The following is a 19,195-nucleotide window of genomic DNA, read 5'->3' on the forward strand; positions in this document are numbered from 1 at the left end:
CCAATTTAGACTCGTGTATCAATATTAAAATCCTATGCTTAGGATTTTTAATTCCTCTTTTCAGTGTAATTACATAAACTGGAATCATATAAACTGGTTGAGTGATATTTTGTTTTATTTGAGCACTGATACGATTCTCTGTGCTTTGTGATATTTAGTATCACAATTCTCGTAAATTGATGATGTAAAATTATCCACAGACCGAACAGAAAGATATAATCTCAATATTTTAAAAATTATGAATAATGCAGTATTTCACAAATTTTATCATTTGACTGAAAGACAGGGAGTTCCATGGTACAACTTAGGACAAGTGAAGGAAAAGTTAAAATCTTAGGCAGTTTAGTCTTTTATATTCTCCTTTGAGTGAAATAATTTTCTCATCTCTTTACGTCCTCACCAGACAGTTTCCGAAATCCTTCCCTAGACATCTCTATGCCCTGTGACATGCGCCTACGTTTGTCAACACTGCATTCTAATTACATTACGACTTCGTCTGATTAAAAATTATTTTATGTTGAATCCAACACTTGCAGGCAGTCCAGGTGTCACTGAATACGAGTATTAGGGAATGAGAATTAACCCTCCAAGTGGCAACGCCTGATATCAGGCGTTTTGACATTCTCTTTATTTTATTTCGATAATAGAATTATTATTTATCGAAATGTGCTAATTATGAATCAATTGAAGGAGAAATGTTCGGTCATAATCATGAACTGGTTTGTATAATAGTATCTTGCACTAACCTAGTGTAAATCGTTGCCAAGGTAGCGTCATAATCCCGCTGTCTTGTGCTAGCTGCTACATATTCAGCGGCAGGCCACACGTATGTCTCAGCTGAGCCAGCTATATTTAGTCGCCAGTTTTCCTTCTGATATCAATCTGAAGTGTTGATATGCATTCATGTCAGCAATACTGAATCATTTCCTCACAGGGACAGTGAATAAATCTTCAAAGGGACTGTCTCAGATTGTTTTAGGTGCAAAACTTGAACCTAGGCAAACCGTTTACTTTAGGCAAGGTGACGTTCTACTGGTTGCTTATAAAGAGACGAAAACACGGAAACCACTGTATTGTCTCACAACGGGATGTCACACTGAGGACAATATTGTATGGAGTCGAAAGGGAAATGAAGGGTTGAAACCACTACTGATTCATAGGTACAATACCTTCATGGGAGGTGTAGATAATAAAGATAACTGCATTTTTCATGCCAGTTGTTCCAGACCCACCAGAAGGTACTGGAAGCAATTTATTTTCAAATCTTCTAGATATGACATTATTTGACGCATACATCCTGTACATGAAGAACACTGATAAGCCTTTAGCAAGATGAGACTTCATGGTCGGTATAATTAGGGGATTGCTAAATGAACAGTTCCCAATTCCAGTTGTGAGGCCAACAGGTCATGCAGTAGGCCCCTCTCATGCTCTCGAAAAATTGCTACAGAATAAAAATCGCCTATGTGTTGTGTGCTTGCAAGAAAAGAAGAAGTCTAAATTCTGTTGACGATGATGTAATGGTGATATCATAAACTAGTGCACTCCCGGAGACCTGACAATCGTGGAGTAAAAAGAAAGACCCACCCAAGTGACTCGGAGTAAAATGTACAAGTGGTAGCACACAATTGTCGTATACATTGTAGTATAATTTTCCAGCTAAACGGGTGCGATGATAGATAGGACCTGGACGTCAGCAAACTTCGAGATGAGACATGTACTAACGAGACTGTCTGTGCACAGCTTCCATCATCACCTCTGGAAAAACAAGGTGTTCCACAATCCGATGAAGACTTGCATATGCCAACTGTGTGAAAAAACGTGTGATCGCTACCACATCGAACTGTGTACGAAGAGAACAAAAACCATAAGTGAATACTCAAAACTAAGAATTATTAGAAATAATATTTAAATTATTTCTTTTGTTGTATTATGCACATTTGTGCACACTTACAATATATATATTTTTCCAGCTAAGAACAGTATTATACACTACATACCGGTACGCAACTATTTACTATGAATGGGTGCTCCTTTTGTATATGTCATTATTTAAATTTAGCTAAATATAAACATATTATAGATAGCAAAACTTTTGCAAAAGTAAATACTATAAACACATTCAATATATTTTTGTCTTACGCTTTGTGGATGATAAATAAAAGCTTTAGTATCATCATCATCATCATCATCATCATCATCATCATCATCATCATCTTATTCCTTGTACTTTTGAGGATAAGAGGGTATGCTGCTTATGTATGTATACAACGTCAACGATTTTAACACAATTTATACTAAGAGTCTGCAACACCGGTAAAATATCGCTGCCACTACAGTATAAATGTCCGCCACTTCGAGGATTAAGTTGCATTCCCGTTGCTTTCTTCACAGAGCCACACGTATGTGTACTTAGCCTACTGAAAATTACAAATTAATCAAAAGAAATTTCCCTTAATTATTTTTACTTTGTATCAATAGCAATTTTTATTTTCGTATTCGCTCCCGTCTCACATACAGAGCTCAGGAACGATGAGCGGTTAGTATTCTCCTGTGACTTACAGAGTGACAATGGGTTGCAAGCTTCACTGCGTACGTCTCTCTCTAACTATCTTGAGTTAGAAAAAGTGTCGTTAATGGTGATATATAAAAGAGTTCTGATTAATGGTGCGATGAATGTCTTTAGAAAAGTACTGTTTCACAGTGATATTCACACGAACAGACGGATTACATTGAAATAATGTCTCTCTTTAAAGAAACGGTGTCAGACATCCGGCCTTTCGGTGGGCAACTGCTGCTCTGGCACATCTTCTTGTGCTTGCTCATCCTTGGACTCGAAGGTGCTCATCACTGCAAGGGGTTCAGTGCTCGCAGTTACCTTCTTCTTTCTCCCACCTGCAAAACAAGTGAATTTTTTAGACTATCAAAGCATTTCACTCAAAAGGAAATTTAAAAATCTCGTTTAGAAATGTATTCTTCAAAATGTGACCTTTTAATTGTGTTCAAATATATCTTTGCATTTGACATAAGACTTAGACAGAATGAATGAATCAATCAATGAATCGTAACTGATCTGCATTTAGGGCATTCCCCCAGGTGGCAGATTCCCTGCCTGTTGTTTATGTAGTCTGTACATAATCATTAGCAAATATTTTTAAATATATTGAACATCTCCCTTGGTAAATCAATCGAATTCCCAATTCCCCTTCCTATTAACGAAAAATTACCCCAATTTGTCCTCTTGAATTCCAACTTAATCTTCATGTTATGATATTTCCTACATTCCATAATATCACTCAAGCTTATTCGTATAGTATTTTTTTTTTTTGCTATTTGTTTTACGTCGCACCGACACAGATATGTCTTACGGCGACGATGGGATGGGAAAGGCCTACGAAGTGGAAGGAAGTGGCCGTGGCCTTAATTAAGGTACAGCCCCGGCATTTGACTGGTATGAAAATGGAAAACCACGGAAAACCATCTTCAGGGCTGCCGACAGTGGGGCTCGAACCCACGATCTCCAGATTACTGGATACTGCCCGCACTTAAGCGAATGCAGCTATCGAGCTCGGTTATTCGTACAGTAATATCATTCCACGCCGTCTATCCTCTAATAGGTTGGAACATACCACTTAGTCGAGCAGCTCGTCTCCTTTCTCCCAATTCTTTCGAACACAAACTTGGCAACATTTTCGTAACGCTACTCTTTTATCGGCAGTCACCCAGAACAAATCTTGCTGATTTTCTTAGGATTTTTCCACTTCTCGAATCAAGTAATCCTGGTGAGGGTCCCATACACGGGAACCGCTAGAGCACCAGAAATTGTCTGGTGCGAGAATAAGAAACCACGGATAAAAGCCTTCAGGCCTTCCGCCATTGGGGTTTGAAACCACTATCTCCCGAATGCAAGCTCACAGCTGCTATATCCTAACCATATGGCCAACACGTTCAGAACAAGCAATAGTGATTACATTCGTCCATATAGGGTTGATATCAGGAAAGGCATCCAACCGTAGAACAGGGGCAAATCCACAGTTTCCTGGGGAAAGCGGTAGTAGAAGGAGATGAAGAATGGCTAGAAGAGGAATATTATCGATATTTTTATTTACTTATTATGCTATTTACTTATTTATTGACATATATACTTGTTTCGTGAGGCGCCTTGGACCTCGTGGATCCTAACTCTGGTGATCTTTCTCCTTAGCCCAGTATTCCTTCATCTTTGCTCTGTGGGCTGCTTTCCATTCTTGAGTTCACTTCACTCCCACTCCACTCCCATTCCAGGACGCAATGTTTTAGCTGCCAGTGATTGGAGAGTGTCGGATGTTCTGATCATCATTGTATATGTATCCCTGTTGAGTATATCCTTGGGAACAATTTATAAAACTTCTAGTTCCTTTATAATTAGTTTCGTTCTTTTAGCATTTGTCCCCTTCCCTCTAGAAAGGGCATTGAAGATTCCTGAGGTCTGACTCTTGTTGTTCATGCTGACTATGCGACCGTTGAAGTAAGTCTCTCTTTCTCATTGCGGATGTTATGTTCTCTAAATGTTGATAATGCTCGTTGTGGTGCCTGATTCTGTATTCACCTCCGTTTTTAATGAGGTCTATAATTTTTTCTTAGGATCTTTCGTTCTATCAGTTCTAAATTCCTGAGTGGTCCCTTTTTGACCATGTTCAAGCATCCTGAGGCATAAAGTGAAGAAGGTCTTACTACAGCTCAAGAGTGTCGAAGTTAGAGGCGAAGGGAAAGGGTTTTGGACTTGTAAATGTTCTTACAGAGATGTAAAGCTCTCTCTCTGGTACAGCTGCCTTTCATGGCTAGATCCTTATTTATTCACTAAAAGTCTATCTTTACGCAAGATTTAAAACATTGAAGAAGGATCACTAAATGTCACCTGAAAATGAAAACGTCATATGTCGATTTAATTGATTTTATATAAAAAGCATGAAAACATTTTCCCTTGAGATTTTAAGCTCTCACAATAGATTTATTGATAATTATGTTCCATAACATCTTCGAAACCTGCACATATTGCCAACTCACTCTCCCTTCCGTTCTGCAACAGTCTTCGGTAACTTTCTGTACTTAATGAGCCCGATACTGGACATGTGAGCTGTCATACTTCCACGTTCACAAGGCTTACGTTTGTATTTCAATACATTTTTAGAGAATAGAGTGTAACTCAAAATTCACGAAAGATGAAAATAATGTGACATTTTCTTAAAAAATAGGTCTGAAATATTTTATCGTTATTAATGGCCAAGGAGTTTTTCCCACAACATACTGCTCAGTCAGATATGCCTGTTTTACTAACAGAGCGCTGAAGGGCGGTAAACATTCGTCATTGGGTAGGTCAACATACGAGGTTTTCAATCATCGTTACAAATATCTAAAATTAAGCAAAAAATCGACGTACGAGGTTTTTATTTTTAGGTGTAGTATTGGTGATCGATGCACATCTATTTGAGGTCTCTCAAGGAAGCATAAAATTATTCAAAATATGTTGTGTATCTGCTTGGGGGGACTACTATTAAATAAATGATAAAAAATAAGTCCTTGGATTATTATTAGTATTGTATTCGTTTACTGTCATTTAAGGCCACGTCATGCAACAACCACACATAACAAGAAGCCTTCTTTGCATCCCAAAATCTTCCCATTCTTTCTCTGTCTTCTTTCTTCTGTCCATCCCCTATTCATTTTCCGTTCGTCATGGAAGCCTCTGAAGCTGTCGATTACCGATATATACTTTTGTCTGTTTAGAATATCTTCCCAATTTAATTCAGACTGCTCAAGATACTTTCTTATCTCTCTAAATATTTTGTCGAGAACTTTAGTTCTACTTTTAAGTGTTTTAAGAATGTGTTTTATCAGTCTCGTCCATTCTAAACATATATCCATAAAACTTGAGTCTTCTTTTCTTCATTGACTTAATCAATCTTTTGCTTTCTTGGCATATTTATCCCCTTCCTCGTAACCTATACTGGCCATCCACGATTTTTGGACCTACAGTATATCTTGCTGAGGATCATCCTCTCAAATTCCTCGGTTTCTCTTAGTCCCTACATTCCTGCCATGCGGAGGCATTCACTAGCATACAGACACTCTGTTTTTATTACTGTGTTGTAGTGTCTTATTTAAGCTCGCCTTGAAATCGCTTTCCTCTTGTACAGAGCTTGTGTCCTGCTATAAGCAGTGTCCATCTTCTCTTGCGTGGTGTACTTGGCTTGTCTCTCACTAGCTTTTAGCTGTACGATTTCTCCGAGGTACTTGAAGTTGTCAACACTTTATATATTACCGTGCTGTGTCTTCAAGTGACGAGGGGCTGTTTCGGTTAGAGTCAGGTATTTGTTTTATTTTTCAAAGGAAATTTAGAGTTCTGCTTTATCTGCATCCTGCTTTAGTATATTTATCTGTTCTGAAGCTTTGTTTGCTTTTCTAGACTGGACCACGAAGTCGTCTATGAATTCAAGGCCGTTGATTATGATGTCATTTATTATTGTTATTATTTTAGTTTTCATTTCGGCTGTCTCTGGACCATGTTTGACAAATTTTGCAGTATTTTTAGCCTTGTCTAACTTCACTCTCTACCAGTAGGTTTTCATACTTTCTCGTACTTCCTTCTTCTGCTCTTCTATATAGGACCTCCATTTCCTCACTGGCATTTCCCCAACCTTCTGAAAAATGCGGGATATTTTGGAAAATATCATAAATTGATTTTTGTCCATGATATAATCTTCCGGAACCCTCGTCTTCGTCAAGTCCAAACTAACTTCTCGAAACCATTTCAGCTGTCTCCTTCCTCCTGAAGAATTCAACGGTTCTCTTCGTTAGTCTTTTGTTGTCCCTCCTCAACAAGTTGCCACAGAACTGAGACCTTCTCATTATTATTATTATTATTATTATTATTATTATTATTATTATTATTATTATTATTATTATTATTATTATTATTATTATTATACTGGACGGCTCGGACCAGCGCATTGTCTCGTGGCGACTCGACTAAGCTCGGCTAAGCTCGGCTTGGATTTGGAGCGCTACGGAGTAAGTGAGGAGGGGGGAGACAGGCAGTGTGAGCGAGACAGGCGCGGGGAAAGAAGGACACAGCGCTATTGCTCCAAATCGAGGAGTGGGGGTCTGCACTCTGGTCAACCAAGCGAAGTCGTCTGTTGCACCGTGCACATTGCAATTCGCGGGTGCATGCACCCTGACAGGCTCTGTGCTAGTCGTTTAACATTTCACTAACACATCAAAGGTTTTCAGCGGCCCAAGGATAGGAAAAGGCTAAGAGTGGGAAGGAAGCGGGCGTGGCCTTAATCTAGGTACAGCGCCAACATTTTCGTGATGTAAAAATGTGAAAACACGAAATACAATCTTCAGGGCTGCCGACGGTAGGATTTGAAACTACCATATCCCAAATGCAAGCTCACGCCTGTGCGACTCTAAGACCACGTACGACTCACTGAGCGTTGTTACTAACATCATCATCATATAGTCCAGCTCCCGAATGTGTTTCGGAAGTATACTTATCACGAAATGAAGAGTTACTTACTCAGAAGCTCCTTCTCCAGGACCATGAATGGCGACTCAAATGTCAGCGACAGAACAATAGCGAGCAGAATGGAGATAATCAAATCACCGAAGTATATACGCATCTGAAATGAAACAAAATTATCTTGTTAAAGTTCAGAATGTGTTGGTATTAGGTTTAATGAACAAATATTTTATGGTGAAACATTGAAAATTGTTCCGTTTAGATGTGATATGCAAGCCAACTTGAAATTTCATATTACATAGGAATGGTTGCTTACTCACTTAAATGAAGTGATGAATGCAAAATCAGAAGCAATTATCCTGAACATTGATATAAATCAGGAATTTACTAATAAGGTTGCATTTCTTACAAAAGCTTTATAGACTGTTTCAAACGTATAGAAAGTTTCAAGAAGAAAAAAACGTTCTTGTAAAGTTTGTGTATATTTCTACGCGATTGGTTTGAATATAGGATGTTATTTGGTAGCGAAATTTGGTAGAACCTATGGACGACAACAATACGATTGTAGGTCAATCAGTCCATAGTGAAATGTTCACTACAGAAGTGTAAATTAACGCTAAAGGCCAGTGTCAGGAATATCCGTAATAATGATGAACATTATGAAATACGCTTGTGGTTACTAAATATATAGTTAAATGGGGCATTCAGACAAATTTAGTAAGTGTGAATGTAAGTGATAATGCACGCATCAAATGTGTCAACAATGATCTGCTTTTAGCGCTGTCGCGCTGGTGGCATATTCCATATCAGCTATTTGAATAGCAAAGCAAAGTCATCTCCGTACAGGCCATGAAGGCCCTTGGAGGGGTGAAAGGTAAAGGCTTCCACTATCCGTAACCTCGGCACTTGATGGGGTAGAGTGGTTAGCTCTACGCCCGGCCGCCTTTGCCCCCAGGAATTAACGTGGTACTCATTTTTGGTGTAAGATGAGTATACCTCAGCATAAATCACCAGGCAGCACAATCCACCAAGGAAAGACACCCACCATTAAATCATAAATCAATTAAGGAGAGGAATAAAGAGCCAACAGCTCCCAACTTAATGACACGCTCGTCATAAATTCAATCAATCGTCAATCATCCCCAAAACATTAATAATAATAATCCAAACAATAGTTCCCATAGGCGACGGTTGCCATGGAAACGTCAACATGAGTCAGCGTTACCGAAGCATAAGGAAGAATTTACCAAAGGAAATGAAAGACAGAAAAGATAAAATTAAAACAGAACTAGACTCCGATCCACGGTGATAATGTCGCGATCTCAAATCTTTTAACAGATGCGTTTACATATTAATTTTAATTTACTCCAAACTACTTTAGCTTAACTCAAAAACAAATTAACCTATAAGTCCTAATAACATTTCGCCGAAAAAATTTACTCGCACACATAGTCGGTTTAAACAGTACAGTCAGTAAGCCGAAAGTTTTCATAATTATTGTGTAATGTCCAAGTTCATTCAAGGCCTACCAGAAATAGTAATCGTAGAACAGAATAAGAGCCACTCATTTAATTAAGGTTTTTGAGACAAGAAAATCCAGCTCCCGGAGAAAAGCAAAATTGCAGTAGACTTAGATTTGTCCATGAGAAGAAAACTAACGTATGGCGTCAGTTGAGATGTAGTTTACTTGCATCCTCATGACACTGAAATAAGTGGGATAAAGAGCAGACGTTCACTCCAGGTAGTAGGATTATGATAATTTTAAAAGATAAAACATTTCAGGCCCTTAGCCCATATTCTTTACATTTTAACCAGGGTTCTTCCGATGCAGAGAGACACTTACAAGGAGCCTAAGCGCTAAGCTTCCACCCATCTTGGAGCTCGACAAAGAACTAAACTCACGCCAGCATGACGATGTACAGCAAAAGAGCATAGGACAGCGAGCGGACCCATTGAGACTCGCTCTCCAGCTGGCCCGCCATCAGACCAACAGGCAAGAGACATGAGATCAGAAAATAAATAGTAAAACGCATCGTATATGAACGATGGCAGTTCCTCCGCTGACGGAGAAGATGCAGTTACAATTAGCGACCTAAGTCACGCAGGAAATAAAATTAAAACAGAGTTGGAATAAGATTCCAAAGTGATACTCATTTCAAAGGCCTAAAATGTTGAGGAGGAAGGCTAAAAACCTGTCACCACTGGGACAGCCTCCCCGCGGAAAGCATAAGATAATCTTCTTCCACGTACAGTGATCCCGAAACAAGCTAAATTTCAAAATAATAAGTCGATAAGGGATAATGATCACTGCACCCAAAACCATCATAATATACATCTAGAACACCCTGATTCAATTAATTTTCAATCACTAATATCAATCACAACTCTCAAGAACAGTTCAATGTTCGGTTAACATCACTTTCACAACAGAAGATAATGACATAAACTAATACAATTGTTATAGAATGAACCTCCTTTGCAATCACTGAGGGTAATTCGTTTCCTCTTCCTCACTTATTTTCGACAAAAAGTTACTTTTTCAACCAAATCAATGTTCATCAGATAATTTTCACTTTCATTAATTACCAAAGTTCATTTACAACCAGAGATACACTTTTCCTCATAACCACGAGCAGTTTTTGGTGCCTCAAACTTTAGTGATTAGTTTTACTCAACCATCAGTTACTTCATCAAATGGATAATTTGAAAATAAATTTTTACAATGTATGAACTTCTTTTCAAAATTAAAGTAGTGCAAGTTCATGATTAATTCTAAGCCTCAAGTTAAGCTAACCATCGAAAGAATTAACCCAGGAAGATAAATCGAAGGTTAGAGAAATAGATAAATGAGTCGCCGCATGACGTCCATTACCATAAATTAGTTTAAACATACCTTTACATATAAATCAATCGTCTCATCCTCAGATCACACAAGCACATACAAAAATAGGGGATATGCACAGGAAACACAAGTCAAACTCATAAAAATGAAATGGCATTAAACAACTACCAAGGGAGGGAAAATACACCAAAACATCTATTAGTTTACACTTACCATACAAGTACATAAAGCACAAGGTCCAACGAAACACCCATCTACAGGCATAAACAAATGCATAGATACATCATCATCGAAATTCCCAGGTACATGAGTTAAAAGTGGAAGAAGAAGTATCCCAATCAGCAGTACACCAACAACAAATACAAGATTACCAAGCATAGAGGAGTTGAGCATCGAAATAGGTTTAAAGCATATTATCTGAACATGTTTAAAGAATCTAGAATTACAGAGTAAAATAAAATTTTTAAATGCGCAGAACCACAAATCAGTTATCTAAAAAATTTCTAAAATCCCAACGTTAACCACCATGACCGTTTTACACTTTGCAACATTAACTAAGTTTAACCATCTCCCTTGCTTTATACACTACCTGCTTAAAAAGGAGTAGAACGAAGGAAACACTTATACTGAATAATCAGTAACACACTGAATTACAGGTTTAGGAAATAATCGGAATCATGGTTAAGGCAATATCTATATATATCGAAAAACACTGTCGGAGACCTCTACGTATTGTAAGATGGTGGGGTCCGGATAGGTTTGTCATCAAAAAAAGGGATATCCACCAGTATCAAGCCAAGAATATATCACAGTTTCAGTTCAACAGAATTACCAAATCACCGTAGACTCCATGAAAACGGGACAGAAGGATGATTAAGACGAAGAACCTCAGGAGAACAGAAAAATCTGAAATTTCAAAACCTCCCAGCTTCACATAATTACAATAGTTACCCTCTACAGAGAATATCTGATTAAATTTGAACAAAAGGGCCTAACATACCCTCAATGCAGATAACCGAGAGAGTTACGATTAATGTCACACGCAGCATAATCTAACGGTTGCCTATAAGGCCTCGGTAGTTAACCGGTCTAAAGATAAGTGATATCAACCACCCTGTCATTTCACAGCGAAAAGAGTTGCAAAATCATACAAGAGTTTACTCTCCAAAGTTACAGTAACAACCAGTTAATTAAATACAACACATCCGTACGCCAAAATACCACCAACACCTTATTATCACAATACACACCATTAAGAACACCCATAGAGACACTTGTCAGCCCAAAGGGGTAAAATTATAACCACCTCAGCAGCATGCTCCCTAGTCAAAAATTAATTCCCAATAATTAATCTCACAATACCATACCACTTTCTCCAAACTACAGGACCAAAACCATCCATCTAATTTTTAAAAGAGAACTCAAATCCTCAGGATTAGGGTCCTTTTTGCATAACACACCAAAACTAGAATGAAAGGAAAGGATAGCACTCAGCTCACACCAAATGCAACTGCAACTCAACTGGAACAACGCTATATAACTTTCGGTAGATTTAGGAACAATTAACCAGGCAAATAAATATTTCAGTAGAGCACAGAACTACTTCGGCACAGAGTCAACAGCCACAACAAAGCATTACTTTAACTACAACCACGTTAAAAGAGTAACAAGGATTACTGATGAAAGGATATAATTTTAAACTTACCAGATTTCAGATGTGGTAACAAGCATAACAGACGCCAAGATAAGACGTAGAAGGTATACCAGGTAAGTATATATGAATAAGATCAGGGTACAAATAAGGTTCACATTTGGGAAGGGCACACAACCGGGAACCAGAAATGGAAACACAGTAAAAGATTAAAAATCCATGCACGACGCATACAGGTTACCCTTCCGCATCCCCAATCGATAGTACCTCACAATAATGACCCTTTCCCCCAACGAAGGTGACACAGGACTAAGTATATAAGTAAGAATAAATTCTAAAACCTTTCACCATAAACAGTTAATGGTATATAGTAAGAAAATATCAACCAAATTCACACCAACTACACACATTAATAGACTTATTGAAAGTAGATGATTTTAGGATATTTTACTACACGCTGACCTTACACACACTACCACGAATAAGCACAATAGTTACTACAAACAAAATAGTAAAAATGTAACTCCATGGCAAAGATATTGCACGGTATTTCAGATCTCGTTTAAACAGCAGTTCAATTGTTACCAAAATAGTAATCACTATTACCTGGTTAATCACGACTCTTAACCAAACGAAAGCTAATTATGCAGATCACTGAAGCGTAGTCTGCACATACGTTTCTCAAGTAGAACCAGGAAACACTAAGTGGGTTCATTTACTTACCGTAATAACAACAACGGAACACTGGACATTAACCTGGCTTCACCTGAGAGCTGGGATGGGCTTCAGAGTTTCAGTTAGGACTAAGCTCCACTAGCCATTGAGAAGGGAGTGCTGTGAGTGCAGTCAGTTCAGTCTGAGAGTGAGTGCTGTGGAGGGGTGATGCTGTGAACATTGGCAGTCGAAGCTGAGGCTCAGCCTGGCTTGAGGAGTCAGTAAGTACTAGTTGTGGAAGAGTTTGCAGTGCGAATGTAGTAGATTTTAGGAATACAGGAAACAATTAGTGTGACTGAAAAGTGAGAATAAGGAGAGAGTGTGAACTGCTGCGAATGTTTCTCTGTGTAGTCGCATAAGCAATTAGTGTTACTCAATAGATCTTAGAGTAAACACTACACGTTGTGTATTTATTTAACAGCCCGAAAACACGTTGCAATAGTTTTTACAGTTTTTCGTGCAGTGCACTCTGGGCTGTAGTCTCAAAATGTTTACATGATATACTATATAATTAGGCCATGAATAATCCTGATTTTCAGATTTCCACTGTCACTAAAGTTAGTAGTTGGCACTTCATAAAGAACTAATTTAGCGTAATATGAAATAAACATGGTATTTCACAGTATAAATCTAATTTCGTATTGACCGTTTTTCAATTACATCAGTTTAAATGTAAAACATCCTCCTATTCAATATATTGTAATATATAACGTCCATAGAGGTGATAAATCTACATTAACCACACATGTTTCGAACCATTTTAGAGTCATCTTCTGTGTAACTAAGACTTAAAACATAGGTTAAAAAAAACATTATATCTAAATAAACTATTTAACATTTGGCTTATTAAAATCTTGCATTTGTGTCCTGGTGATATATTATTGACACCTAATTAAACTCACAGTCATGAAATGTAATATCTAGCCTTCTATATATAAATATTTCCACTGAAATGACTGCAGAATTGGTCGAATCTTGTAAGGTTTATGTAGCTGTATCATCTTTACACATGTAATAAATGACAATGTATTGAATGGGAGGATTTTTCACGTAATTTGGTGTAACTGACAAACGTGGTATGGTACACAGAAAGAGAAGACGCTTTAAGATGAAACACTAATATAATTCACACACTTAAACAAAAATACAGAAAGCATCTTGGAACCGTAATTATAGGTATTTTGTTTATACAATAACCTTATAAAGCATCTTCCAGGAGTGTAATAAAACCATTACAAAATACCTCCACAGTAGAAACAGTTTCCAAATTAATAATCTTCTCTTCTTCTGACGGCTTACTACTCTCCGTTTTCCGATATTTTTACTCACTACTCATTTTCAACCAACAATCCATGTTCCTTGTTGCTGAATTGTTCGCTTGCAGGCCCAAACAAACTGTTACTAAATGAGTAAGACTCTCGGGGACAGTGATGCAAACTAATGAAATAATTCACATTCAGATGGAAAAAAATAGATCGACTCGCAGGAACAAAAACTGATCAATATACCAATGCTAATGTTGATGCTTTCACGGGCCGTAATTGTAGACATACTAATGTTAGATATTTTGATGGAAAACGTCCGAAAGCGAACATCAGTTCGCATATTATTCAACAGGTGGCCAGGGAAATCTGATACACGTATTACAAAGTTCATAATTATTATGGGGTAATGTTTAAGTAGGAGCACGAAAAATCAGTGGAATAATTGCGAAATTAAATTAGATCAACAAGGAAAAGCATAAAGTATGCGCAAAATGTCTGAAGGTATACTCTACTGAATGAAGTTAAGCATAAGGCATACGGCGTATACCCGCGTGTACGCTCGACTACAGCCCTAAGTACACTGCCTGTAGGCAGCCTTAGAGTAGTCTGGTGAAAATAAAATGGATAGTCAACTTTTACTTACTATATTGTCGTCACTCAGGTAGGTCAGAGTTTGCACGCTGCTCATTTGAACCATCACTACGGTAAGGTGGACGAGATACATGGAGTAAGTGAGTCGGCTAAGAGGCTGGAACCATGCCCAGGAGAGGAAAGAATCGATGATACCTGGAAGAGAACATATTTAAAATGCAGCCAAACACAACGTGAAAAAGACAGATAATCTTGTACAGTGTGCAATGGCTCCTCAATATCAGCCGTAAAAGGTGTAAATCGCGGTCAGGTTGATCAGTCACCTAAAGAAACGACAGTAGGAAGGAAATCATACTTACCCGAGAGTAAACGAATAGGCATGGAGCAAGAACCAGACTGTTCCACTGATTTCGTGCAGGTTGGTAATGGGAAAAATACAGCCCAAGATTGTTTTACTATATCTGCTTGTGGTTGGAGCAGTATGGGTCTTACAGAGGCTATAATTCACCATTCATCTGCTCGGAGGAATGCAGCCGACCTAAAGCTGCTATGCAAAGCAGCTAATGGTTTATATAAGACTCCAGAATTAGTTACGTCTTCCAAATTCCTTACTCCCGGCTTTCTCTCATCCAAAGGTCCATCTTTGTACGAATTCCAGCTGTTTTAATACCTTCCTTCTGTCATGCTGTCTCTCATAAAATTTAATTTTCCTTCTTGTTATTTCCCGTTTTCCCCTCCTTTGTTTATGTCGTTTTTTAGGAAAATATATATTATATAGGATTGTAAAGTTTTTATTGTGTATATTTGTGTCCATTGTAAATGTTTCTATATCTTTTAATTTAGATTAGTAATTATTGTACATATCTAGCATGTTTGCAATTCGACCTTACGGTTTTATGATCCTGATAAATAAATATGTAATAAATAATAAATAAATAAAAAAATGAATAAATAATTTCGATCGTTTTGGTTTATCAATCAGTCACCACTGACCTGCATTGACGGTTGTCACCCTGGTGGTAGGTTCCCTACCAATTATTCACTAGCTTTTCTCTTAAATTAGTTCAAAGAACTTGGAGATTTATCGAACATCTCCCTTGGTAAATTATTCCATTTCCAATTTCGTCTTTCTTTAAATGAATATTTGCCCCTATTTGTCCTCTTGAATTCAAAATTTATCTGCATATTTTGATCGTACTTACTTTTAAAATTACCGCTCAAGCCTATTCGTCTACTAACATCATTCCACGTCACTTCTTCACTGACAGCTCGGAACATACCGCTTAGACCAGCACCCCTCCTCCTTACTCACATTTCCCCCCAGCCCCCCCCCTCGTGTGTGCTTCTACAATTGTAGGGGATTAACCTTGGTTACCCTCTTCAATTGAAGATCCTCTTCGTGGTGGGGGGGACTAGTAGCTCCTTTCTTGCGATGCCGAGTGGAGCCCAGTTGGGTAACCATTCGGTATACAAGGAGGAGGAAGCTAAAGCACCACCCAACCCTAAGGTGTAACGCGACCCGTGCCGATGGGGTGCATGGCACATGGGAGATGTGTCCTGAACGGAGCCTTCGAGATACTTGGCGCCCTCTCGAAGTAAGTAGCCTTACCCGGGTATGCGGGGCTCTGCCTGGGCGGACATATATTTCCCTAGCTCCTCGTGGGACCTAAATGAGTACTGTAGCTACCCATAAACCGGAGAGCTCTTCTGGGGCCTCCGAGAGAAACACCAGTTCAACAACCGATGGGGACTCTTCGGAGATACCCTCGGATAGTACGACCTCGACAGTAAGAGAGCTCACTCTAGAGGTGGGCAATCTACTAGTCCAGAAGAAGAAGAAGAAACAGCGCTCCGGCGCTGAGAAGAGGAGGTACAAGAAGGCCTTAAAGGCCCGGGAGCAGGCCAAAGATGGCCAAACTCCTGGAGCTGAGATGCCTTCTACTGCCATGACAGCGACGACTGTGGGTGGATCCAATGGGCACAAGAGGCGGGACCCTGAAAAGGGCTCTGCTTCTAGGGCACAGAGGACTCCACCCACCAAGACACCAGTGGGGAAACGACTTCTGTCGGGGGCAACCCCAGAAGAAGATCGGCCGACCCACAAAAAACCCAAGGTGGAGTATGCTAGGATAGCTAAAGCTGGGATCAGGATGGCCATTGTACCTGTAGGATATCCTGACCAGCAGCTAACCGAGAAACAAGTAGAATCTGTGGAGGAGGCTATCACCGATCTGATAGACGGGCTTCCAGAGCAGGGGCCCATTAAGCCTCAGTTCCTGGATTGCTATCTGTCGAGAGGTGCGGCCGTCATTATCGCAGAGAATGATGAGACTGTAGCATGGCTTTCTAGTCTTGTTACAGGTCTACAACCGTGGGAAGGAGCCAGGCTCACAATTGTGGGCATGGATAAACTCCTTTCCTATAAGAGAGTCATGGTCTGGATACCAGGACAACCAAAGGACAATAACGTCCTTTTGGGAAGAATGGCACGCCAGAACCATGGCTTAAATCCCAACAGCTGGAGGGTCTATGACCGCAAGGAGGAGAAGAGAGGGGTTCGACTTGTGGTCAGCATGGACTCCAGAGATGTGGAGAAAGTGGTGGGGAAGAAGATCTTCTGCGGGGTGCATGTTGCTACCTTCACCTTGGTGGAGGGCAAGCGTGACAAGCAGAAGACCAACCCCACCACAGACAACACTGAGATTAGCAGGGGCGAAGAGCGGGAGCCCGGACAGGAACCGGGGCCAGCCAAGCCTCAAGATTCATCGCGGGAGACGGAGCAGCACGTTCCGGAGACCGCATAAGGTAAAGTATTGCATGAAAGTAAGGAATGATTACTTTCATACAGGCAAACATACAACATTGTATAGCGGCCTCCAGGGTACTTATTAGAAGTATCCAGAAAGGCAGGTTTTCGGTCGCCCTGATACAAGAACCCTGGCTTAGACAGGGGCGTATCATGGGACTAAGATGTGCAGGCTTCACTCTATTCAGTGGAATAGCAGAGGAAAAGCCTAGAGCATGTATACTAGTTAAGGATCATAACGCTTGGGCTATACCAGGCTTCATTACTAGAGACCTTGTAGCAGTTCTAGTGAGATATGAAGAGGGCGGACAGCCAAGAGATCTGGTTGTCTGTTCTGCATATTTCCCAGGAGACTCTGAATCTCCACCCCCGCCGGAGGAGTTCAAGAGACTGGTGATATATTGTAAGAAACAAGGACTAAACCTTATAGTAGGATGCGACGCCAATGCTCATCACAGCATTTGGGGAAGCAAACACACAAACCGAAGGGGAGAGCATTTCATAGAATTTCTATGTACAACTGATCTTGAGATCATGAACATAGGTGATACCCCTACCTTCATCAATAACAGGAGTGAGGGGATCATAGATCTTACCCTGGGTTCCATGGGAATTATACAGGAATTTAAAGACTGGAAAGTTTCTTTAGAACCTTCCTTGTCAGACCATAGACACATTGTGTTTCATATAGAGGGCTCCTTCGAGATCCCACCTTATAGAAACCCTAGACGAACCAACTGGACGTCTTTTAGGGAGGACGTGAGGAGGGGACTGGAAGGAGGACCCTCAAATATAATTAAGAACAAAGAGGAGCTGGAGCTTAGTGTGAGCTTTCTCACACAAATACTGGTTACCTCTTATGAATTAAACTGCCCAGTTGTTAAGGCAAAAAGAGCAACAGGAAGTTTCAAGTGGAATAGTTATCTTGAACACCTGAGGAGAAACACACGAAGGCACTGGAATAAATACAGGGAACTTCAGGATCAAGAAAGCCTAGATTCTTATAAAGAATCACAAAGAAAGTATAAGTCAGAAGTCAAAAAGGCTTCTAGGAAATCTTGGAGACAGTTTTGTGACTCCATTGAAAGTCAACATGAAGCGGCAAGGCTTCATAAAATTCTAACCTTGGATGGAAGGGCAAGGCTGGGCTCACTGGAGTCACCTTCGGGCGGATACACATTCACAGAGAGGGAGACCCTAAACCTACTGCTTGATGCCCACTTTCCAGGTTCAGCAGTCACAAATAGTGAAGTAGAATCGAGCGGATCCTTCAGACCCGATAGAAGTGGCTGGAAGGAAGCCGCAGAGATTGTTACCCACAGAAGGGTGAAGTGGGCATTAGAATCTTTTGCCCCTTACAAAAGCCCAGGAATGGATGGGATCTTCCCGGCGCTTCTTCAGGAAACGGGTGAGGTCCTTATACCATACCTGGTCAGAATTTTTAGAGCCTGTCTCACTATGGGGTACGTGTACTCCTTGTGGCGTCAGGCGAAGGTAGTATATATACCTAAACCCGGAAGGTCTTCATATACTAGACCTAAGGATTATAGACCCATCAGTCTAACGTCTTTTCTTCTTAAGACCTTGGAAAGACTAGTGGATAGACATATCAGGGAGAAAGTTTTAAGAGACTGTCCCCTGCATCCTCATCAGCATGCATATCAACCAGGGAAGTCGGTTGAGACGGCACTACACCAGCTAGTTTCTAGGCTGGAGAGTGCCTTGGATCAGCAGCAACTTGCTATGGTTGTATTCCTAGATATAGAAGGGGCCTTTAACTACACATCTTTGGGCTCCATAGAACTTAGTCTAGAGAGAAGAGGAG

At 39.8% G+C, this 19,195-nt stretch overlaps 1 protein-coding gene across 1 annotated transcript in view; it reads right to left on the bottom strand.

Moving 5' to 3' along the window:
• Positions 1-2,764: 2,764 nt before the first annotated feature.
• The window catches only part of LOC136865953 (nose resistant to fluoxetine protein 6), a 108,161-nt gene continuing 91,730 nt past the window's right edge, over positions 2,765-19,195 (bottom strand). The window contains exons 11-13 of the mRNA XM_067142516.2: positions 14,617-14,759; positions 7,559-7,661; positions 2,765-2,895 (exon numbers count right to left, since the gene is read on the bottom strand). Coding sequence (XP_066998617.2) covers positions 2,765-2,895; positions 7,559-7,661; positions 14,617-14,759 — 377 coding nt within the window. The remainder of the gene's footprint in view (positions 2,896-7,558; positions 7,662-14,616; positions 14,760-19,195) is intronic.

The sequence above is a fragment of the Anabrus simplex genome, chromosome 3, assembly GCF_040414725.1.
Source record: "Anabrus simplex isolate iqAnaSimp1 chromosome 3, ASM4041472v1, whole genome shotgun sequence".
Taxonomy (NCBI): Eukaryota; Metazoa; Arthropoda; class Insecta; order Orthoptera; family Tettigoniidae; genus Anabrus; species Anabrus simplex.